General features: G+C 43.1%; 1 protein-coding gene across 8 annotated transcripts; it reads right to left on the minus strand.

Annotated features, from left to right (window-relative positions):
* Positions 1 to 500: 500 nt before the first annotated feature.
* Positions 501 to 19,130, minus strand: LOC125154887 (zinc finger protein 709-like). Of its 8 annotated transcripts, none has more exons than XR_007147979.1 (7): positions 18,855 to 19,129; positions 7,548 to 7,674; positions 7,284 to 7,356; positions 4,997 to 6,767; positions 4,833 to 4,890; positions 3,337 to 3,468; positions 501 to 644 (listed from the first exon to the last, which is right to left on the minus strand). XR_007147979.1 is itself a non-coding variant. In XM_047839586.1 (6 exons), the coding sequence occupies exons 1-5, from the start codon at positions 18,855 to 18,857 to the stop codon at positions 4,871 to 4,873; spliced, it is 1,131 nt and encodes a 376-aa protein (XP_047695542.1). In that variant the 5' UTR covers positions 18,858 to 19,123; the 3' UTR covers positions 501 to 644; positions 4,833 to 4,870. The 8 variants fall into 8 exon arrangements, 2 of the variants coding, with proteins under 2 accessions (XP_047695542.1, XP_047695534.1); XR_007147986.1 differs by having other exon boundaries at positions 5,860 to 6,767; positions 18,855 to 19,123; XR_007147982.1 differs by having other exon boundaries at positions 5,848 to 6,767; positions 18,855 to 19,123.
* Between the last annotated feature and the right edge of the window lie 5,726 nt (positions 19,131 to 24,856).

A 24,856-nucleotide genomic window follows, 5' to 3' on the forward strand; every position in this document is an offset into this window, starting at 1 on the left:
TACTATCTTTATAAAAAGGCACAGAAAATCCCCACTCTGAGGAGGTCAAATATACCTCCTTTGCCACTACCTTGGGATGCTACTTAAAATGATACAGCTCAAGGCACTTGGGTGGCCGAGTTAGAAGAACAAGAGACTCTTGATCTCAGGGTTGTGAGTTTGAGCCCCATGTTGGGTGTAGAGATTACTTTAAGTAAACTTTAAAAAATAACAATGAGGGGTGCCTAGATGGTTCAGTGGGTTAAGTGTTCGACTTCAGCTCAGGTCATGATCTCGCAGTTCGTGGGTTCCAGCCCCACGTTGGGCTCTGTGCTGACAGCTCAGAGCCTGGAGCCTGCTTCGGATTCTGGGTCTCCCTCTGTCTCTCTCTCTCTCTCTCCACCCCCCTCCCTTATTCACGCTCAGTCTCTGTCTCTCAAAAATGAATAAATGTTAAAAAAATAAATAAAAACGAAACAAAAAACAATGAAATGATACAGTTCCCCTATCACTCTACTCACAGGAAAACTCATGACGGGCTATAGCTCCGCAGATGACAGAACCTCCTCAGACTGGAACTTGGCATGGGGCACAAAGTGTGCCACTCAGTCTGATCAGCCAGAAAACACGTGCCAAATCATTAAGGGAGTTTCAATTCCTTTCACCTGATGTCAAATAGAAACATAAATAAACATAAACATAATGGTCAGCCTCACGTCCCAACACCCATGAGTGTGCTCACAATCAAATAGCACATGCCCTACAACTTATAACCAGGGCCAAAACAAAGATGAAACTGGTCTAGATCTTTCCTGTGTGGGGAATCCCTGCCCTTCATCCCAGGAGTGCGGGACTTCTGGTGTTATTGGCCATTACTTCCATCCACACACCAGCAGCTGCTCCATATTTAGGATGTGTTAGATGGTGGTAAAATGATCACATTCTCACTCATTGTGGCCCCTACCCTCCATAGAGAAGACATAAAACGCACTCCCTACCTCCTTGTCATGGGCCTTCATTTCCTTTCCTTCAGAACACTTATTTTCTAATTAAAAACCAAAGCTTTCTCAACTAACCACCTTCTTGTCTCACAAAAACATAAGCACCAAGAACATAGGAACTTGTTTCTTTCATGCCTATGTTATCTACGGCCTAGAGTGGCTTAAATATTTGTGCTAAATTGTATGTTCAGTCTACACTTCCTGACATGGTGTTGAAAAATGAACATCAAGAGCATTGTCTCTGAGCAAGAAGGGCTTCACTGAGGGGCGCCTGGGTGGCTCGGTTAGGCATCTGACTTCGGCTCAGGTCATGATCTCACGGTTCGTGGGTTCGAGCCCCACGTCGGGCTCTGTGCTGACAGCTCAGCGCCTGGAGCCTGCTTCGGATTCTGTGTCTCCCTCTCTCTCTCTGCACCTCCCCGGCTCACACTCTGTCTCTCAAAAATGAATAAACATTAAAAAAAAAAAAAAGAAGGGCTTCACTGGAAGAGGGATCTTGACTCTGTCACTTTCAGAGTTTGTGCTCTTCAACAATTTCCCTAAATTTGTAAGCATTACTCCTAAAAGAAATAATAAGTCTTACATATTTTGCTAAAGAGTATGTGATTTGAAATATATATACTTTAAGTGAGGTGGTTTACAGAAGTGTCCAATACACTGTAGGGAATATTTCAGTATTTAAATAACAAGAAAGGTAAGGTGTTCCAGATGACTGAGAGCTGGCCTAGTACTCCATGCAAGGCCTAGACCGTTGAAAAGTATCTCATATGTCCATCATCAGACACAGGTACCTTGTAACCATTTTCGATCAACATAAAACAAAAGTATTCTATAACCAAATCCCTAACATGACAATAGAGAACAGATCCCAAAGAAATAACCAAAATGACCTTCTATTCACTAATACGATTTCTGCTTCTTACAAATTAGGTTTACCATCAAGCCATTCTTTCTGCCTTCTATGTAAGAATTACTATGATTATTTACGATTGAATTAAGTTCATTCTCTCAAAGCCCCAATACAGAAAAACGTCTTCCTTTCTTAAACAGCAATCAAATAATCTACCACAAGTCAAATTCCAATGAGAATTCCTTTTAATCAAGTGCGCTGATACTGTTGTTACACAGCACGGTTATTTACGGCTTATGGTTGTACTCATTTCTAGATTTCACATACTCTTGTCTTTGACTATAGATGCGATACTAGTGGTCTTGGGCAAAATGCAACTGAAAACGACGTAAGTTTGTGGTTTTATGAACAAATGAAAAACTAGTTTTATCACAAAAATTCTAAGTATAAAAGAATTTTTAAATATTTTCCTAAGGAAAAAAATACTCAAATTTATATGCACACAATAATACTGACTTAAAAAAAATTTTTTTTTTTAAATTTATTTTTGACAGAGACAGAGTGCGAGCATGAGCAGGGGAGGGGCAGAAAGAGAGGGAGACACAGAATCCGAAGCAGGCTCCGGGCTCTGAGCTGTCAGCACAGAGCCCGATGCGGGGCTCGAGCTCATGAACCATGAGATCATGACCTGGGCCGTAGTTGGACACCTAACTGACTGAGCCACCCAGGCGCCTCAATAATATTGACTTATAATATATAACGATTAAGTGGAGAAAATTACAAAAGTTGATCTGAAAATCCATAATTACAAAGTATTTTAGGGGCGCCTGAGCCTGGGTGGCTCAGTTAGTTAAGCGTCTGACTTCGGCTCAGGTCACGATCTCGTGGTTCGTGGGTTGAGCCCGTGGGGGCTCTGTGCTGAGAGCTGAGAGCCTGAGGCCCGTTTCAGATTCGGTGTCTCCCTCTCTCTCTGCCCCTCCCCCACTCATGCTCTGTTTCTCTCTCAAATAAATAAAAAACAAAGTTTTTTTTAAATAAACAATAAGACATTTCAATATATCCTCTCAGCATCATACCACATATTAGCATACAAGTGCTTGTTAAAATTAATCAAGTATTTCTAAGAAAAACTGTAAATGAATTCATCAGAGGAAAAAATGCACACATTTTCAATCACGTACCAAGATAACTAACAATATATCGAGGGATTATGCTCAACTATGAATTACGTGAAACACCCAGAAAGAATCTGCCTGATAGGAGGAAGGTGCTGATTCTCACACGGAAGGACTGGCCCTCAGCAGTCACTGCACAAGGCCATGTAGTTTTGCCGGACTGGCCCACTACAGCTGTCACAGGGGAGACACACACACACAGTCAACTGTGGTATTAACAGAAAAGGGTGTTTACTATACACATTAGACCTTATATGAGTAAAATCTAGGAAAGAAGGGGGTGGCCCTTCAGAGAACATTCTCAACCACGACAGCCTAAATTTGTGGATACCTGAGAGCTTGCTGGAAACTTTAACCCCTGCCGGGTCTCTGATGTAGAACTTTGGACACAACTGTAGAAGCCTACTGCTGGGATCAAATGGAAGTCAAGCACTTGGTGGTGGTTTTGAGATTATTCTTGATTCTCAGGGGGAAAAAAAAAAAAAAGAATGAGGAAAACAGGCTGGGAGCAGGTGTCCATGAAGTCCTATGCTTCTACCTGCGTCTATACAGGTGGCTGAAAAACGTGCCTAACCCTATTTCACTTCTGTGTTCCAAGTTTCATGTAGGTTAGGCTTTAGTGAATTCTAACACGGATACATAAATGCAACAGATACTGGAAAACATACTTCACATTACTGACTTTGACATTAACAGCATCAAGGAGGGTCATCTCCAACTCTAGATTTATTATTGTTCTACCTCACACAGACCTTTATTCTTTTATTCTTTTATTTTTTTTAATTTTTTTTCAACGTTTATTTATTTTTGGGACAGAGAGAGACAGAGCATGAACGGGCGAGGGGCAGAGAGAGAGGGAGACACAGAATCGGAAACAGGCTCCAGGCTCTGAGCCATCAGCCCAGAGCCCGACGCGGGGCTCAAACTCACGGACCGCGAGATCGTGACCTGGCTGAAGTCGGACGCTTAACCGACTGCGCCACCCAGGCGCCCCCAGACCTTTATTCTTAATGTAACTCTATACTCCAAGTCCCAGCCACAAGCAATGACAAATTCACAAGACTGTATGATGAACTTTGCATATTGACAACTATATGGTAAGTTGGTAAGGAAAGGAAAGGAAAGGAAAGGAAAGTTGGTAAGGAAAACAGAAAGAGGCTCTTTAGGTCAATGAAAGGGGAACTCTGTGTTAATAAAGAAATGTAGAAATATAGAAATAATGGCTAAAGCATATTGAGTACATGCCCCACAGGAGGACTCTAGGGAAAAGGAAGAAAGTGTTATTTTTCATTGTTCCTCTCCTTACAGAACTTAAAAATCATATAAAAATTAAACCTACTTGCATATTAGAAATACACTTCAATAACCCATGGATCCAACAGACTTCAAAATAAGAACACAATCATATTACTCGGGAAAAAAATTCCTTACTAAACTTAGAAACTCTTGCTTAAAGAGTATCTACTTAATTATCTCACTTCAATATCTGCTTTCAAAGGTAAGTAGAAATCCACAGTGCAGAGAATCACTTTACAAATGAATCCTTTGGGCGCCTGAGTGGCTCAGTTAGTTAAGCATCCAACTTGATTTTGACTCAGGTCATGACCTCATGGTTGTGAGATCGACCCCCACATCCATCCACGCTGGGCATGTAGCCTCCTTAAAATTCTCTCTCCCTCTCCCGCTGCCCCTCCCCCACCACATGGGCGCATGCTCTCTCTCAAGAGAATGAATCCTTGATAAAGACCATACAGTATAATGATTATAACATTTCTTTCATGTTGTGACTTTTCAGAAGTATTATACATGAAGGTTCAAAGAGCTTACCCATATTACTTGAGTATGATTTCTTTCCCATATAACTTTCATACCACCTTGAAAATATCTGCAAAAATTACAAAGTTTTTATGTTTTAGTTATACAGGATGAATCTGGGGAATGAGATGTTTAGTGATGGCGGGCAAGTGAAGGTTTCCCACATTGTTTATTACCGATAGAATTCTCTCCACTGTGACTTTTGGTCAGTTCTGAAGGAAACAGGACAACTGAAGGCTTTCTTGCGTTCTGTACATTTCTACAATTCCTCTCCAGTGTGCATTCTTACGTGTCCATGAAAGATTATGCAACAAATCTTTTGCTTTCTCACATTCCTTATTTTCATAGGAAAATAGGAAAAAGCTTTACCACATACATCTCTCTCACGTATGAGTTCTTTCATGGTTTCGTAAGGAATTTGTAAGACTGAAGGTTTTACTACAAGTTTTACATTGGTAAGGTTTCTCTCCAGTGTGAGTTCTTTCATGTGTTCGTAACGAACTGGGAGAAATAAATGCTTTTTTACATTTCTTACATTTATAAGGCCCATCTCCAGTGTGGATTACCATGTGCGATCGAACACCTGAGCGAAAAATGAAGCCTTTCCCACATTCCTTACATTCATAGGGTTTTTCTCCATTGTGAGTTCTTTCATGTTTTTGAACATAATAGTGACTGCTGAAGGCCTTACCACATAGTTTACATTCGTAGCGTTTATCATCAGTATGAGATCTCTCATGTTTGCGTAAGTTACTGGAGTACCTGAAGACTTTACCACATTCTGCACATTCATAGGGCTTTTCTGCGCTATGCGTCTTTTCGTGTATCCGAAAGGACTGGGGACAACTGAAAGCTCTTCCACACTGCTTACATTCATATGGTTTTACTCCAGTGTGAGTTCTTTCATGAATTCGAAAATAATTGGGACAACTAAAAGCTTTCCCACACTCCTTACACTCATAAGGTTTCTCCCCCGTATGAGTTCTTTCATGATTTCGAAGGGAACTGGGATAACGAAAAGCCTTACCACATTCCTTACATTCGTGAGGCTTCGTGGCAGTATGAATTCTTCTGTGTTTTCCAAGGGACCTGGGAGAGCTGAAAGCTTTACCACATTCCTTACATTCATACGGCTTTACTCCACTGTGTGTCATTTCATGACTACGACAGTTTTTGGGACACCTGAAGGCTTTCCCACACTCCTTACATTTATAAAGTCCATCTCCATTGTGCTTGATCACGGGTCTTTGAAATTTGGTGAGAGAATGCAAGGCTTTCCCACCTTCTTTACGTTCATAGAGTTTCTCCCCATTATGACTTCTCTCATGCTTATATAAATTACTTGAGTAACTGAACGTTTTACCACATTTTGTACATTCCTTGGGCTTTTTTGCACTGTGTATCCTTTCGTGTATTCGAAAGGACCTGACACAACTGAAAGCTTTTCCACATTGCTTACATTCACTAGATTTCTCTCCGATGTGAGTCCTTTCGTGTTTACGTAAGTTACTTGAATAACTAAAGGTTTTACCACATTCTGTACATTTGTAGGGCTTTTCCCCACTGTGTGCCCTTTGATGGATTTGAAAGTAATTGCGACAAATGAAAGCCTTCCCACAGTGCTTGCATTCATAGGGTCTCTGTCCAGCGTGCGACCTTTCGTGCATTCGAATGGATTGGCGATGCTTGAAGGATTTCCCACAACGCTTACATTTATAAGGCTTCTCTTCACCTTCTTGATACTCATATAGTTTGTGTCCAGCGTGAGATCTCAGGTGCTTGTTCAAAGATGAATGATGCATGAACACCTGTCCGCACACAGGCCATTTACCTAGTTTTATTCCAGTAGGAGTTCTCTTCTTCAGATTCTGATTTGGAATCTGGCCGAAGATTCCTTCATACTGGCTACATTCTTTACATTTACAGAGTCTTCCTCCCATTTGACTGCTGTAAAAAACGAGAAGCATATTACTAATAGCTTGGGTATTAATGAGCTTATGTTTATTAATAACTATGACAGTGACTTGTTACCATCAAGGAAAATGTAGGTTTTCTGCAGATTTTGATTGTTTGAAAGCGAACATACCAAAAGCTCTGCAACAGGGCTCCACCTTAGCTGTTATCAAAACAGTAATACTCATAAATGGTATTTCTATATGCTGTTTCCAGGCGTACCATCTTTCGAAACCTGTACATCTCGGCCACATGTGGGAAAAAACTACTGATGAAAATAGCCTATGGATCAATGGATTTAAATAAATCCAGGCTAATTTATTTGTTTGGTTTTAAAATTTTACGGGGGCACCTGGCTGGCTTAGTTGGTAGAGCATCTGACTCTTGATCTCGGGGTCACGAGTTCGAGCCCCACACTGGGTGTAGCAATCATGTAAATAAATAAAACTTAAAAATAAAATTTCATCACATCTCTAGATTCTCTTGTTTTCCCACGTGAATGCTACTCACATTAGATGTGTCCCATGATTCTCATCCCGATCTTTGCTGTCATAGACTTCCCATTTTTCTTCTGAAATACATACTAGGAAAAAGCATTATAAATTATAAAAATTTATAGAATTGCTAGATTCTAGGTCCATGATAAGTTATGATCATGGCAGGTTTATTAACAAAAACATTCCCTTTCCATTTTTTCCCTTAAAATAGCACTGAGGAGCAAGTTACACTGGATCTCTAATTGACTTAGTAAGCAAGAAATGTCGTCGTCCCTACCTATTGAGGCCAGGTTCCTGAAGGTTTCCTGCATCACATCTCTGTAGAGTTTCTTCTGGGATGGATCCAGGAGGGCCCACTCCTCCATGGTGAACTTCACAGTCACATCCTCAAAGGCCACCGAGTCCTAAATAATCCCATATATGTACATAGGGTGGATGAGACAGACCCCTGAAGACCTATACTGAATTTATAAGAAGTTCCATATGACTCCCAGAGCTTAAGTGACCGGGGGGGGGGGGGGGGGGGGGGGGACAAAGGTATTTCTTTCCTTTCTGCTCCAAAGGTGGGGCAGATGATAGGGTTCTCTCACTCCTGATACCAAATATGTGGTACCTGTTCCAAAGCCACTTCTCCAATTCTATGTCACTAAAAAGGCGTTCAATTCTAACACAAACTACCCAGAGTTTAAGTCAGACTCATAGTTTAAAAAGCAGTCCCACACACTGTCCCTATTTGAGATACAAGCGATAAATGGGGAGCCCAGTTTACTATTTCTACAGGAAACTACAAATTCACAGATTCCCTCCACACTCTGCCCTGTTTGGTAATTGACTGAAATGATTTTGAGGAGCTTAGCAAAATGCTTTATTTACCATTACCGGTTTACTATAAATCATACAAATAAGGAACAGGCAAAAGGTGCAATACACAGGACAAGTTAAGGCAATGGTAAGGGGAATGGAGATGGGGGGTGGGGCATCCAAAGCACCCACCCCCACTATGGACATGCCAACCTTCCAGCACCTGGATTGATTCACCAACACAGAAACCGTCAGAATCCTGTCTTTAAGAATTTTGATGGAGGTTTCATTACATGGATTCAATTTATTAAATCACTGGACACTGGTAATTAACTCAGCCTCTAGCCCCTATCTTATACCCAGAAGCTGGGACCTGCAGCCCAACTTTCTAAAGTTTTAATCAAAGTTGGCTATTTCAGGTGTCCAAAACCCCGCCATAAAACCTCACTAAACAAAACACATTCTGGGGCGCCTGGGTGGCTCAGTCAGTTGAGCGCCAGACTTCAGCTCAGGTCATATCTCACAGTTTGTGGGTTCGAGCCCTGCATCGGGCTCTGTGCTGACAGCTCAGAGCCTGGAGCCTGAGTTGGATTCTGTGTTTCCCTCTCTCTCTGTGCCCCTTCGTGGCTCACACACTGTCTGTCTGTCTCTCTCTCTCAAAAATAAACATTAGAAAAAAATGTAAAAACACACACATTCTTTCAATTAACACTCAAGTTATCTCAAGGGCTTCAAGAGCTTGTGCTAGGAACCGAGGACACTTACCACACATCTTTCTCATTGTATCACAGTAGGTCAAGCCCAGGGACAAAGGCTCACTGAAAGACTGAGAGCAAATCCCTGAGGTAAGAGAATGTTTCCCCACTGACCCCATGTGCCTCTACATCAACTGGGATCTTGTTTAATATAAGTGTACCACCGGGGCACCTGGGTGGCTCAGTCGGTTGAGCGTCTGACTTCGGCTCAGGTCACGATCTCGCGGTCCGTGAGTTCGAACCCCGCGTCGGGCTCTGGGCTGACAGCTCAGAGCCTGGAGCCTGTTTCGGATTCTGTGTCTCCTCTCTCTCTGACCCTCCCCCATTCATGCTCTGTCTCTCTCTGTCTCAAAAATAAATAAACATTAAAAAAAAAATTTAAAAAAAATACATAAGTGTACCACCTTAAAAGAACTACATGCTTTCCGGTAACCTCAGAACAAAGGCAAGAATGTCCTCTCTCGCTACACTTAGACAATCTTGTACTGGAATTCTTAGCTAATGCATTCAGACAAGGGGAATAAAAGGTAAATAACAAAAAATAATAGGCATACATTTGAAGAAGCAAGAAATAAAACTGTCTTTGTGTCATATGACAAGATTGTCAATTGAGAAAATGTCAAAAAATTCCAAATAACAAAGAAAACCCCACGGGGCGCCTGGGTGGCGCAGTCGGTTAAGCGTCCGACTTCAGCCAGGTCACGATCTCGCGGCCCGTGAGTTCGAGCCCCGCGTCAGGCTCTGGGCTGATGGCTCAGAGCCTGGAGCCTGTTTCTGATTCTGTGTCTCCCTCTCTCTCTGCCCCTCCCCCATTCATGCTCTGTCTCTCTCTGTCCCAAAAATAAATAAATGTTGAAAAAAAAAATTTTTATAAAAAAAAGAAAACCCCATGAACTGAGAAGAGAAAAACTAAAAGATAAAAAGCTAGTATAGAAAAGGCAACTGCTTTTCTGTAGATCTACACAAATACAGTGAACACATCTTTGACAAAGAACCAAAGTTAACTCCATGGGAAACAGTCTTTTCAACAAATAATGTCAAAAAAAAACTGGACATGTGCATACAAAAAAACAAATCTACAAACTGTACACCTTTCACAAAAATTAACTCAAATTTGATCACAGATTTTAGGGTATATTGTAGAATTTTAACACTCCTAAAAGATTAAGATAGAAAATCCTGGTGATGTAGTATTTGGTGATTAATTTTTAAGAGAACAAGAGCAGGGGCACCTGGCTGGCTTAGGCAGTGGAGTATGCAACTCTTGATCTCAGGGTAGTGAGTTTGAGCCTCATGTTGGGTGTAGAGATTATTTAAAAAAGAAAAAAAAGCAAGATTTAAGAAAGAAGAAAATACCCTGGACTTCATTACAACGAAAAGCTACTTAGTGAAACAAGTTAACAGAATGAAAACACAAGCAATAATCTGGCAGAAAATCTTTGGAAGTCACTTATCTGATAAGGGACTGGCATCAAACACTAACATTAAAAACACTTAGAGCTGGGGCCCCTGGGTGGCTCAGTCGGTTGAGCGTCCGACTTTGGCTCAGGTCATGATCTCACGTTCCGTGAGTTCGAACCCCGCGTCGGGCTCTGTGCTGACGGCTCAGAGCCTGGAGCCTGCTTCGGATTCTGTCTCCCTCTCTCTCTGACCCTCCCCCGTTCATGCTCTGTCTCTCTCTGTCTCAAAAATAAATAAACATTTAAAAAAAAAAAACACTTAGAACACCAAATAATTGGAAAAATGGAAAGCAACAGGTGACCTCATTCATTGCTGGTGGAAACAGAAAATGATATACCTACTTTGGAAGAAAGGCAATTTCTTAACACTAAGGCCACATTTACCAGACTATGTAGCAATTATACATTTCAAATATACATAAAGGAGCTGAAAACTTAGGTTCATAAAAACCCTACATGTAAATGTTTATAGGAGCTTTATGCATACTTGTCATGACTTACATGGAACCAAGATAATTTCAATAGGTGAACTGATAGAAAATATCACTGGTGCATCCACAGGATGAAATATTCTTCAGTGATGAAAGAAATGAGCTCATCAAGCCAAAAGACATGAAGAAAATTTTAAATCATATTTCTTTTTTTTTTTTAAGTTTATTCAGTTTTGAGAGAGAGACAGAGACAGAGCGTGAGCAGGGGAGGGGCAGACAGAGAGGGAGACACAGACTCTGAAGCAGGCTCCAGGCTCTGTTCTGTTAGCACAGAGCCCGACGTGAGGCTCAAACCCACGAACTGTGAGATCCTGACCTGGGCTGAAGCTGGACGCTTAACCGACTGAGCCACCCAGACGCCCCTTAAGTCATATTTCTAAGTGCAGGAAAACCATATGACAAGGCTACACACTGAATGATTCCAAGGGAATGACATTTCAGAAAAGAGAAAATTAAAAGTCATTAAAAGATCTCTGGTTACCAGGATATGGGGTGGGAGGGAGGGATGAATGACGAGGTAGGGAATAGGAGATTTTTCCGAAGAGTGAAAGTATTCTATATGATACAGAAATGATGGAGACACATCATTTCACATTAGCTAAAGACCTGAGACTATATGACACAGCGTCAACCTGAATTGTAAAATAAGGACTTTCATGCATCAAAGTTGGTTCAACAAATGGAACAAGGATATTACAACAATACAAGATATAAAATATAGGAAAAACCTTGTCAAGGCAGAGGGATTATGTGGGAAGCCTCTGTATTTCCCGATTAAATTTTCTGTTAAAATTCTCTTAAAGTTAAAAAAGTCTACTAGGAAAAGAAAAAGGCAGACACATTAATATTCACCCCTGATAACTGATCCATGAGAAGCATAGACCATCTTTCATTCAATGAATTTCAACTTATTTCGGTAAGCCATTACGGTGCTCTATGAAGCCTGCACCGAGACTTGGAAGGGAGGAGAAACAACTTCCACTGAATGCCTTGTTAGAGTACCCAGCACAGTACACTTTGAGAAATGAAATGACTGTCTTTGTTACTGTCAGTAGCACCTTGACTCAGACCTAGATAAGTGTCCTGGCAAGGTCTTGTATTCTGGCCTTAGTATATGTAGGGACAAGTGTTACTTTGATTTACACTGGGGATGGGGGAGGCATAAGATTCCTAGAATGTTTTCACCTCAAAGGGGCAACTCAGAGAATCACTCAAGACTAGTCAACAGATGAAGATAATGTCTTGCTGCCTCGTGCTAAAATGGCTACTGGATGTGTGGTCAGTAGTAATGACCACTGGGTCCAGTTATTAGTGAGACATCCCAATTAAGACATAAAAAGCAACAACTCTGGGGCGCCTGGGTGGCTCAGTTGGTTGAGTGTCCAGCTTCGGCCCAGGTCATGATCTCACGGTTCATGAGTTCAAGCCCCGTGTTGGACTCTGTGCTGACAGTGCGGAGCCTACTTGGGATTCTCTCTCTCTCTCTCTCTCTCTCTCTCTCTCTCTCAATTAATTAATTAATTAATTAATTTAAAAAAAAAAAGGAGCAATTCTGCCTATGCTCCACCATGTACAAATGTGGTGATGTCATACCTAAAGTCTACGGACTACCATTGCTTTTCACTCAGGTACTCCTATGGAGCTCCTCGGGGAGGCCAGGGGCCTGGGAAAGGAAGGGGCTTATTTCAGTACTAAGACATCTTGCAAGAGATGGAGCAGAGACTAGGTCACCCCCTCCCGCAGGCGGCTATCTCACAGGTCCAAGGTTTGCCCCATAATGTCTCAAGCTGGTAACAGAGCAGGCCTTTTCCAAGGCCATCATGGGTAATTCCAGGAGGCGTGAAAGGAGGCCAATGAATCATCTACAGTGAAGAAGTCTCTGTGGGCACGACCAGGAGTGCCAGTTCAATGGCAATTTGAAAACCTCCAGCCTTTTGAGGTACAGGTGCCCATTTGTAAATAACAGCATAAATGGGTTCAAGTAAAATTTGTAAACAAGGAATATGTTACTTCCGGAACAACAAAAGAACATCGTTGAGGTTGGGGGTATTGCTAGGGAGAACAGCTATTTCCTCATGATGTTAGAGAAGGAGCAGGTGTCAGATGATCAAACAATTTCCGGTACAATAACATGGTTGACCAGGCCTCACATTTTATGCGTGACAATGTCCCATCCAAAGTTTGCTAGCTCCTTTTCTCAATATTTGTCTGTCTAGTATGTTCTCAGAGGAGGAGGAGGAGTTCATTAATATTCTCAATATTTGTCTGTCTAGTATGTTCTCAGAGGAGGAGGAGGAGTTCATTAATATAACGTGACACCTGTGTTCTTGTAGAAACAAGGATGCAGTTCAGATCTTGCCTACAATTGTGCGGGAAGGCAAAACTGTTGAAGATCCATGAGGATAACCCAGTAAAGGTATACTATGTCCCTTCAAAGTGAAGGCAACTGCTCTTGAGATAAACACTGAACAGAACAGACCCAGCCAAATCTGTGACAGCAGATTTACCCAGTTGTTGATTGGTTGAGTCAGTAATTTCCATAAAGTTGGAGACTGGATATAGACCTCTGTTGGGCGTGACCACATTTACGAGGTTACAGTAATCCACTGTGAGGTGTCATTCATTCATTCCAGATAAGAATAGGTCAAATTCAGCTGTTCAAAGGAGAAGCACTGGGAATAATCAGCCCCTGGCTAAACAGGTTTTATATGTGGTTTCATTCCTTCAAGGGCCTGAGCAATTTATGTTGAGCCATATTAACTACTCAATTTAGAGGGCACAGTCCGTGAGGTGCCATTTTGTCAAGATAATTTATAAGTGCCAATGGCTTTATTTAATTTTAATTTATGAATCATTGGTTCGGAGCTTCCTAGATCACTCTGGGTTCTTTTAGAACAACCAGGGCTATGTCCATGGAGGATTTCGACAAGACCATAGTTCTGACGGTCAAGAAGAAACAGCTGTGCTGTTTTTCCCCTATATCCTATTCAGTGACTGCCATGAGACCATGGGGTACCCTGCTTAAACGGGAGTGGGATCCCAGGTATAACTATAATTTGAGACCTAGTATGGACTGACTGCTTAAAGGTTCTTGAGTTAGTGCATTACATTAGATAGCAAAATTGATCCAGAACTTATGTTATAGAGGCTGAAAAGCCAAGCAGTGAATTCTTACCTGTTCTGTTGTATAAATTCTTTTTGTACATTTTGGATTTCCAATTCAGTCAAATTGTGGTCCTTTGTTTCAGTACTTTATCTATTAGTCCCTTCCTCGAGCATCCCTCTTTTGTTTTCTTTGTCCCTGGATATACTTTGGCAGAGGGGGTGCCTTTCTACCCTGGTGTTTATAAATGGTTTCCTCCTGAGAGTCTCAAATCAGTGCCATCAGGGTTAGGAGCCTTCCCCATGATAACTGGTTGCTTTCATGGGTTTAAGGACAAGGAGCTTAAGTCAGCTTTGAACCAATTCCATTGCTGTGTCAAAGGGTGCCATGGATGCTGTCCTCTCAAACCCACAGAGTCAGGATATTTCTTGCAGAAGAGGCAGGGGCAGGAGCAGCAGAGGTACTCAAAGGTCCCATTCAACCATCTGGTATTCGGAGTGTGGACTCAGCCCACCACTTACTGGCTGCCTTTCACCCTTTCTTCTTTCTCTTTCCAAATGTCTGCTCTCCCAGGAGTAAACGCTGAATGAGGCCACCTCTTTCCACAGGGTATACAGGGGCCAACCCAGCCTCTGTCACAGCTTCACTCTAACACAGGGAGAGAAACCAGCAAAGACATTGACCCAGGACCACTTTAAGGAGGGCCCCAATCCGACAGTCCTGCTCCCAAAAGCCTAGAAATTCTCACAACTGCCAACTCTGGTTGGCTCAGTCTGGAACTGAGGCTTGCTGGGTCACTGACGCAACACAGGACAGCACAGGTCACAGCACGAGCTCACCAGACCCCGGCAGTACATGCCACCATCAGGGAGCAACTTACAGCAAGAGAGGACAGACCCATGGAATGGTGGTCACACGTGGACACGCTGCTCACGGTGCCAACTGTTATGGTACCTGCCGAGAAGTGGTTCAGAAATTGAGGGGAATGGCGATGCAGCCCCAACAACACTGTACACAGACACCCAGACAGTCGGAAAAGGCTTAGGACTCACATTAACAGAGGTCTCAGGGCAAGGCTGCCTGTTAAGGCAGCTCTGAAATGGCTTCAGGAGAACAGAAATGAGCCTGGCCGGGTAAGGAGTCCATTGGGGTTGGGGAGCGGGCAGGGGCAAGAGTTCTGCACACAGGCGGGGGCTTTTCTGGTTGGAATCTCCTACCTGTTCTAGAGGAGAGACCACCCAGGCTTTCTCATCAGCTCACCCAGCGGGGAGCACAAGGAGCAAGGGAGGTGGGAGTGGAGAGGGCAGGGAGAGGCTTAAGCTGTCAGCACTAAAATATCCAAAAATGCAAAGTCTGACTGCTCATTACAAGGACAAACATAGGTTAAGAAAAATATGCATTCGCAATTGCTTGTTGAATATAAAGAAACCCTAACACGAGGCTCAAGAAATGATTAAAACTGTGTATTTGGGGGTGGCTGGGCTTCACAGTGTTGGAAGGAACTAGGATTTGTTCACAGTGATTTTTTTTTTTCCAACGTTTATTTATTTTTGGGACAGAGAGAGACAGAGCATGAACGGGGGAGGGGCAGAGAGAGAGGGAGACACAGAATCGGAAACAGGCTCCAGGCTCTGAGCCATCAGCCCAGACCCTGACGCGGGGCTCGAACTCACGGACCGCGAGATCGTGACCTGAGCTGAAGTCGGACACTTAACCGACTGCGCCACCCAGGCGCCCCTCACAGTGATTTTCTTAAGTCACACTTCCCTATCTTACAAATTTACTTAAAAAATATAGAGAAATTTACGTATATTACACTAACAGTCTTGATTTCATTTTAACTTTTATACACAGGAAACCATTTGACAATATAACTAAACACTAAAGTTTACAAAAGTGTAAACCATACAAAATGAAAACTTTCAAATGCCTAACTGGAAGGACACAGAGTATCAGTCTGTCCTTCCCCCCTGTATCACACTCCGGGTATTTTCCAGGAGTAAGTAGCTTATTACAATATTTTAGGAATTTGAGCTTAGCTCCTTCAATGCACTGGATTTTCAAATATTTACATAAACTTCGGGTAGTTTTCCTCACATCAATTGAAATAGAAATTCATTTGCTTTAGCCTGTTAAATGTCAATGTTCTTTCGGGAAAAGTGCATTCACTAACTGATCCAAAAATGAAAGATGACCTTCAGGAGCATCTGGGTGGCTCAGTCAGTGAAGCGTCCAACTTTAGCTCAGGTCATGATCTCATGGTTCGTGAGTTCCAGCCCCGCGTCAGGCTCTTTGCTGTCAGTGCAGAGCCCGCTTCAGATCCTCTGCCCCTCCCGTGCGTGCTTTTTCTATCCCTCAAAAATAACATTAAAAAAATGTTTAAATGACCTTAAGAAAACTTAACTGAATGCCTCTCACATGTTGAGGTTCTCTTGCCTAAACAGAGCACAGATTCTACTTAGTTCCACAATTTTCTTGCTTTCCTCACATGTTACCTCTCAATCAACTTAAGAGTTTCTGAGCCCAAGTGCCAAAGGAAACCAGAGCCAAAGGGCCGTACTGTTCAAGCAGCAAAGGAACCCAAAGGAAAGAAAGATCAGAATCAGCTCTTATGAGCAGCCTGCTTCCCACAGGATAGAAGGAAAGCCACATTCGGGAGGTTTCACATTCTAGGGGCCCTGTTTGGCTCAGTGGGTACAGCAGGTGTCTCTTGAGCTTGGGCTCATGAGTTCAAGCCCCACTGACTTAAAAAAAAAAAAAAAAGCTTCCATTCTAGACTCTCCTGGTGGAGACAGAAGTCCTGAGGTGGGTCAGTCTGTGGAAAGGACACCTGAGCAGCCACGGGAATGAACTCCGGAAGCCCCACACACTCGCAGGGGAGGTACTGCTCCAGGAGGAAAAACTGGGCACCATGAACTTCCTTTTGCAGCCTCAAGGGGGGGCCAACGCTTAGACAGACCACCCTGAAGCCTCTGCCTGCCACTGGCATTGCTCTGCACCACCAGAGATCAGACACATTTTATTATTTTATTTTATTTTATTTTATTTTATTTTATTTTATTTTTTATTTTATTTTTATTTATTCGCACCACCAGAGATATTTTAAATGACATCAACCCAGTGTTGGAACAATCCAGCAAATCACTCAAACCCAGTGTTTATGTGGAAAGGAGAGGGAAAAAAAAAAAAACCTGTAAGGCCCTTAATAAACTGGCTCAACAAGAAACCTCCCAAGTATGAACTGCATTCACAAAAACTAAAAAAATAATAAGACGTTAATTATTTCCATGAGAACAAACTGCTTTACAAGCTATGAATCATAGTTGAACACCACAGGTCTGCAAGTCTAAGCCTTGGAAATTCATCCCAACTCGTCCAAATCAAAGAACAGACCTCAGAATATTAGTAGCACACTCAAGGGACGGAAAAAGTAAATAATAATAATAATAATAATAATAATACCTGAGGTGTAATCCCAGAAATGTTTGTTTGTTTGTTTGTTTTTTCTGAAATTCACTCCTTTCTTGACTCTTTGGAAATACTTCACAACTGCTTTTCGCGTTGTATGGATTAAATATGTTTTTATTCACTGAAAAACTTGAGACTAAATTTAATTTTTTTTTAATGTTTATTTACTTTTCAGAGGGAGAGAGAGCGTGCGAAAAGGGGAGGGGCAGAGAAAGAGGGGGACACAGAATCCGAAGCAGGCTCCAGGCTCTGAGCCATCAGCACAGAGCCCGACGCGGGGCTCGAACTCACGGACCGTGAGATCATGACCTGAGCCGAAGTCGGACGCTTAACCGACGACTGAGCCACCCAGGCGCCCCAAGACTAAAATTAATTGAAGAAATGTTTCAAATGTGACAAACCAAGGGAGGGAGGGGCTGTGCTGTCGGCACATCACCCAAGAAAGTTTCAAAGAGGAACCGCCACCCAAAGGACTTCCCATAGGATGTCTGTGCCCAGGAAAGATCCTGGGGGGAGAGGCACAAGGATTTCATACCACGTTGTACCGGGCACTTATTCGCTACTTTTCTATTCCGTAAAATATCCAGGAACAAAAAACTACACCCTTTTAAAAGAGCCATCCACTGACAGCGGGAAAATGATCAACAAATGAAGTATCGGGTCTGTTTAAAACTTTTTTTTTTTTAACATTTTATTTATTTTTGAGACAGAGAGAGACAGAGCGCGAGTGGGGGAGGGGCAGAGAGAGGGGGAGACACAGAATCCGAAACAGGCTCCAAGTTCTGAGCTGTCAGCACAGAGCCAACGCGGGGCTCGAACCCACGGACCGCGAGGTCATGACCTGAGCCAAGTCGGACGCTCAACCGACTGAGCCACCCAGGCGCCCCTCGGGTCTGTTTAAAAGGCACCATAGAGAACGAATAGTTCATAATGACGCTGTGAACTGGAGGAGGGATGCGGGCCAGGAGGGATTTGGAAGTTAATTTAGGCAACGAATGCCAGACCTACGGAGGGCTGGGCGCGGCGGGGGGGGGGGGGGGGGGGGGGGGGGGGGGCGACGGTGCCGCGACAGGCTCGTGGATTTCACGGTTTCCCCAAATTTTGGAAAACTCAGGAGAAAGCCGGTCCCCTCTGAAGAGAAAGGAGGGAATGGAGACCCCAAAGGCCATCTCCCGCGCACGGACACCAGAGAGCCGGTCACGATTGCCCCCTGTCACCACGGTCACCGCACCATCGGGAGAGACGCGGAGCTGCGGGCGCGGAGCTGTCCGGAGGCTCGAAGGCCGAAGCTGCCGCGCACAGGGACCGCACAGGTCGTCGGGGTGCCGGCGGCCGGCCCAGCCCCCTGGCCACGCGCGGACGGGACTGAGGTCCGAGCGGCGCCACCAACGGGTGCGCACACTTCAGAGTCGTCCGCGAGGAGGCCAGTTCACGCCACGGCCAGCTCCGGCCAGTTCCACCCAGCACTCCGCCCCCCTCTCCGGAAGCCCGGGCCTGCCCACTCACCATTTCTAGCTTTCCTGTGTCTCCCGGCGTCCTACCTACGATTTCCGAGGAAGGTCCAGGGCTCAGCAAGACAGAACCCGAGGCACAGCGACGTGGAGGACTTCAGCGCCGGCGACCCGCGATCCAAACAATGGCGGGAGCCAGAAGCCTCCCGCGGCGCGCCTGCGGAGCGTCGCCCCACCCCCTTGCCCTGACGTCTCCCCTGATTGGACAGGTTGCAAGGCCCACCCACTCCCTCCGGAGTGACAGCAGGCCAGAGGTAAGCGGTCCGTGGAACGCCAGCTGCTGGGAGCCGCTCCTGGAACTGTGACCCTTCTTTGCAAGTACAGACCCTTAAAAGTCACCCGGCTCCATTTTGATCGTTGACTATTGACAGCGTTGGGGCTTCCACCCGATGCTTCCCCATCCTTATTTCATAGTTTAAAAAGCCTATTGCCTTCCAAGCCTATTGGCTGGGATGGAAAATTGGAGCCCCAGTCTCAGCTGGGGGCAGGGACTCTTTGAAAGACCAACCACAGTTGTAAGAGGCATTGACTAAATTCTCAGGTGTACGTTTTACACTGAAAGAACATTTATTCTTAGGTCATTGTTTGAATGTATACTTAGAGAACTTTGATATATAAAAGGCTAGAATACCCCTATAAGGTAATTCGATTACTGTTTTAACTGATATAACAAGAAACAAGAAAAAGTTATGTAAACGTGGGACGTTCTTGGAAAGTATTAATATGCTTAAGAGATTGGATTGCAAAACTCTTTTTTTAATTTAAAAAGTGCTTATTTTAATTTTTTTAATGTTTATTTAGTTTTGAGAGAGAGAGAGAGAGAGTGTGTGAGCAGGGAGGGGCGGAGAGAGGAGACACAGAATCGGAAGCAGGCTTCAGGCTCTGAGCTGTCAGCCCAGAGCCAGACGTGGGGCTGGAACTCACTAACCGCCAGACCATGACCTGAGCTGAAGTGGGAAGCTTAACCGACTGAGCCACCCAGGCGCCCCTAGAAAGCAAAACTCTTAATGCATATATCCACTTATTTGAACAACCTTAGGGTGGGCATTTCTTTTTTTTAAATCATTTTATTTTTACATACACCGAATATTTAAAATGTGCATGTTTGTCATTGTCCAGACAAAAAATTGGATGTGAGAATGAAAAAAATAAAAAATAAAAAAAATCATTTTATGGTATTTTTATCATGATAAATGTACTCTTTTATCCCTATCCCTTATTTACCCCATTCCTCCACCCACCTCACCTCTGATAATTACCAATTAATTCTTTATACTTAAGAGTCTGTTTCTTGGTTTGCTTCTCTCTCTCTCTCTCTCTCTCTCTCTCTCTCTCTCTCTCTCTCTTTCCCCTCTGCTGGTTTTGTCTGTTAAATTCCACATATGAATGAAATCATATGGTATCCGTCTTTCTCTGACTGACTTATTTCACTAAGCATTATACTCTCGAGCTCCACCCATGTTGTTGCAAATGGCAATGTTTCATTCTTTTTTAATTTTTTTTTTAATTTTTTTTTTTTTTTTTTTTTTTTTTTTGGGACAGAGAGAGACAGAGCATGAACGGGGGAGGGGCAGAGAGAGAGGGAGACACAGAATCGGAAACAGGCTCCAGGCTCCGAGCCATCAGCCCAGAGTCTGACGCGGGGCTCAAACTCACGGACCGCGAGATCGTGACCTGAGCTGAAGTCGGAGGCTCAACCGACTGAGCCACCCAGGCGCCCCTGATTTTAGCCATTCTGACAGGTGTGAGGTGATATCTCATTGTAGTTTTGATTTGCATTTCCCTGATGATGAACGATGTTGAGCATCTTTTCATGTGTCTGTTGGCCACCTGAATGTCTTCTTAGGAGAAATGCCTGTTCATGTCTTTTGCTCATTTTTAATTGCATTATTTGGGGGGTATTGAGCTGTGTCAGTTCTTTATGTATTTTGCATACTAAAACTTTACCAGATATGTCGTCTACAAATACCTTCTACTCAGTAGGCTGCCTTTTAATTCTGTTGTTTCTTTTCCTGTGCAGAAATTTTATTTTGTTGTAGTCCCAATAGCTTATTTTTGCTTTTATTTCCCTTGCCTCAGGAGACAAAACTAGAAATATGTTACTATGGCTGATGTCAGAGAGATTACTGCTTATGCTCTCTTCAAGGATGTTTTTGGTTTCAGGTCTCACATTTAGGTCTTTAATACATTTTGAGCTTGTTTTTGTGTTTGGTGAAAGGAAGTGGTCCAGTTTCATTCTTTTGCATGTGTCTGTCCAGTTTTCCCAACACTTTCCCAACATTTGTTGAAGAGCTGAACAACTTTATTTAGATCCAATTCACATACTATAACCATAGACCCCTTTAATTTTTACATCTCACCAGTTTCCAGTACCTACACAGATGCATGCAATCATCACCACAGTTCATTTCAGGACGTATTTATCTCTTAAAAAGAAAACTCTATACCCTTTACTTATCACTGTCCTATCTTCCTACTTAGCTCCTTCAAGTGCCAGCCCTAGACAACCATTAACTTATTTCCTGTCTATGTAAAATTCCATATTTGTTGACTTTCATAGGAATGGGATTATATAATATGTCGTCATTGTGTTTGACTTCAATCACTCGATATAATTTTCACAGGGAATGCCGTGTTGCAGAATGTATCAATACTTCATTCTTTTTAAAAATTGAGATACAGTGGTGCCTGGGTGGCGCAGTCGGTTAAGCGTCCGAATTCAGCCAGGTCATGATCTCGCGGTCCGTGAGTTCGAGCCCCGCGTTGGGCTCTGGGCTGATGGCTCAGAGCCTGGAGCCTGTTTCCGATTCTGTGTCTCCCTCTCTCTCTGCCCCTCCCCCGTTCATGCTCTGTCTCTCTGTCCCAAAAATAAATAAAACGTTGAAAAAAAATGTTTAAATTGAGATACAATTGGGGCGCCTGGGTGGCTCAGTCAGTTAAGCATCCAACTTCAGCTCAGGTCATGATCTCGCGGTCCATGACTTTGAGCCCCACATCGGGCTCTGTGCTGACAGCTCAGAGGCTGGAGCCTGTTTCAGATTCTGTGCCTCCTTCTCCCTCTGCCCCTTCCCTGCTCACACTCTGTCCCTCTCTCTCTCTCTCTCTCTCAAACATAAATAAACATCAAAAAAAATTTTTTAATTGAGATACAATGGACTTATTATATTAGTGCCAGGCGTACAACACAGTGATTTAATATTTGTATATTGAGAAATGACCACTACCAAAAAGTATAGTTAACATTCATCATCACGTGTGTAGTTACAATTATTTTCCTGCAATGAGAACATTTAAGATCTACTCTCTCACCAAATTTTAAATATATAATACAGTACTATGAACTATTATTATAGTCACCATGCTGTACATTACACCCCCATGACTTATTTGTTTTATAACAGGAAGTTTGTACCTTTTGACCACCTTCCCCCATTCTGTGTGCTCTTGGCCATTTGTAAATCTTTCTTGGAAAATATCTATGCACGTCCCTTGACTTTTCATTTTTAAAATTTTTTAGAGATTTTCATTCTTTTTTTTTTTTAATGTGTTTAAGTTTATTTATTTATTTTGAGAGAGACAGAGACTGCTTAAGTGGGGGAGGGACAAAGAGAGAGGGAGAGAGAGAGAATCCCAAGCAGGCTCCCCATTGTCAGCACAGAGCCTGATGCAGGGCTCAAGCCCAAGAAATCATGAGATCAAGACTGAGCCACCCAGGCTCCCCAGAGTTTATTTCTGTGTAATCTCTACACCCAACATGGGGCTCAAATTCATGACCCTGAGATCAAGAGTTGCATGCTGTACCGATTGAGCCAGCCAGGTGTTCCTACATCCCTTGACTTTTTAAATGTAGATTATTTGAATTGTAGGATTTCTTTATGTATTCTTTTTTACTTTCAACATTTTATTTATGGGGGCGCCCGGGTGGCTCAGTCGGTTAAGTGTGCAACTCTTGATTTCGGCTCAGGTCATAACCTCACAGTCATGAGATTAAGCCCCATCTCGGGTCCTGCACTGGGTTGAAGCCTGCTTCGGATTCTCTCTCTCCCCCCCTCTTCTGCTTGTGTTCTCTCTCAAATATTTTTAATGTAGATTTTACTGCAATTTTATTTTTTAATGTTTATTTTTTATTTTGAGAGAGAGAGAGAGAGAGAGCGTGCATGAGTAGGGGGAAGAGGCAGAGAGAGAGGTGAGAGAGAGAATCCCAAACAAGCTTTGTGCCATCAGCATAGAGCCCTACTCAGGGCTAGATCCCATGAACCTCAAGATCATGATCTGAGCCGAAACCAACAACAGTTGGACGCTTAACCGACTGAGCCACCAAGGCACCCCTATATATTCTTAATACGAGCACTTTTCAGTTATATTATTTGCAAAAATTTCTTCCTGTGGATTCTGTGTTTAGTTACATTTTATCCATTACAATTTTTTTTAAATGTTTATTTAGTTTTTGAGAGAGAGACAGACAGAGTGTGAACAGAGGAAGGGCAGAAAGAGAGGAGACACAGAATCTAAAGCAGGCTCCAGGCTCTGACCTGTCAGCACAGAGCCCCATGTGGGGCTCAAACTCACAAACTGTGCATGACCTGAGTGGAAGTCAGATGCTGAACCTCCCGAGCCACCCAGGCACCCCATTTTTTTATCCATTTTTAAGTAGTTTACTAGTGTGAACTACCCTGACTGTGAAACCAGTCTCCAGAACTTGCAAATCATCTCGCAAAACTGAAACTGTGTACACATTAAACAACGAATCTCCATTGTCCTGTGCCCCAAACCCCTGACAGGTACCATACTTTGCTCCGACTCTATGAATTTGATTAGGCACTTCATGTAAGTGGAATAATACAGTTTTTCTGTCTTTTTTTTTGACTGGCATGTTTCGCCTAGCATAATGTCCTCAAGGTTCACCCATGCTGTAGCATGTGTCAGAATTTCATTTCTTTAAAAAAAATTTTTTTTTAATTTTTTTTTTCAACGTTTATTTATTTTTGTGACAGAGAGAGACAGAGCATGAACGGGGGAGGGGCAGAGAGAGAGGGAGACACAGAATCGGAAACAGGCTCCAGGCTCTGAGCCATCAGCCCAGAGCCCGACGCGGGGCTCGAACTCCCGGACCGCGAGATCGTGACCTGGCTGAAGTCGGACGCTTAACCGACCGAGCCACCCAGGCGCCCCCATTTCTTTTTAAAGCTGAATAATATTCTGCTTGTATGTGTATACCAAATTTTGTTGATCCATTCGTCTGTTGATGGACGCTTGGGTTTCTTCCACCTTAAGGCCACTGTAAATCATGCTCCTGTGAACACAGATGAACAAATATCTGTTTGAGTCCATATTTTGAATTCTTTTGGTTATCCACTCAAAGTGGAATTGTTGGATCATACAATAACACTCTGTAATTTTTTAAAAACTACCATACTGTTTTCCACAATGGCGGCATGCATTTATATTCCTACCAGAAGTGCATAAGTAGACGGGGTGCATGGGTGGTTCAGTTGGTTAAGCGTTGGACTTCAGCTCAGGTTGTGATCTCCTGGGTCACAAGTTTGAGCCCCACATAGGGCTCTTTGCTGAAAGTTCAGAGCCTAGAGTCTGCTTCAGTTTCTGTGTCTCCCTAACTCTCTGCCCCTCCCTCACTTTCTTGGTTTTTTTTTTTTCTCTCTCTCTCCCTCTCTCTCTCCCAAAACTAAACATTAAAAAAAAAAGCAAATGAGGACAACACTTCACGCTCATTTTGTGAACCCACAAACCTGATCCAGCAATATGTAAAATTCTGTACCATGACCAAGTAGGATATATTCCAGGGATGAAAGCTTGGGTTAATATCTCAACATCCATTAGTGTAATAATGAATGATATCAATAGAGTAAAATGCAAAATGGCAAGATCTCATTAGCCTCAGAGAAAATAAGTGGCAAAATGAAATATGCTTTTATGATTAAAGCACTCAGCATACCGGGGCGCCCGGGTGGCTCGGTCGGTTAAGCGTCCGACTTCGGC

The sequence above is a fragment of the Prionailurus viverrinus genome, chromosome A2, assembly GCF_022837055.1.
Source record: "Prionailurus viverrinus isolate Anna chromosome A2, UM_Priviv_1.0, whole genome shotgun sequence".
NCBI lineage: Eukaryota > Metazoa > Chordata > Mammalia > Carnivora > Felidae > Prionailurus > Prionailurus viverrinus.

What these genes read in the sequence shown, in the direction of transcription:
- LOC125154887 (XM_047839578.1), bottom strand. An exon ending in CAGGAACCTGGCCTCAATAG is followed by an intron (nt 7,357 to 7,547) that starts GTAGGGACGACG and finishes GCTTTTTCCTAG; the next exon opens with TATGTATTTCAGAAGAAAAA. An exon ending in AATCATGGGACACATCTAAT is followed by an intron (nt 6,768 to 7,283) that starts GTGAGTAGCATT and finishes CGTTTTTTACAG; the next exon opens with CAGTCAAATGGGAGGAAGAC.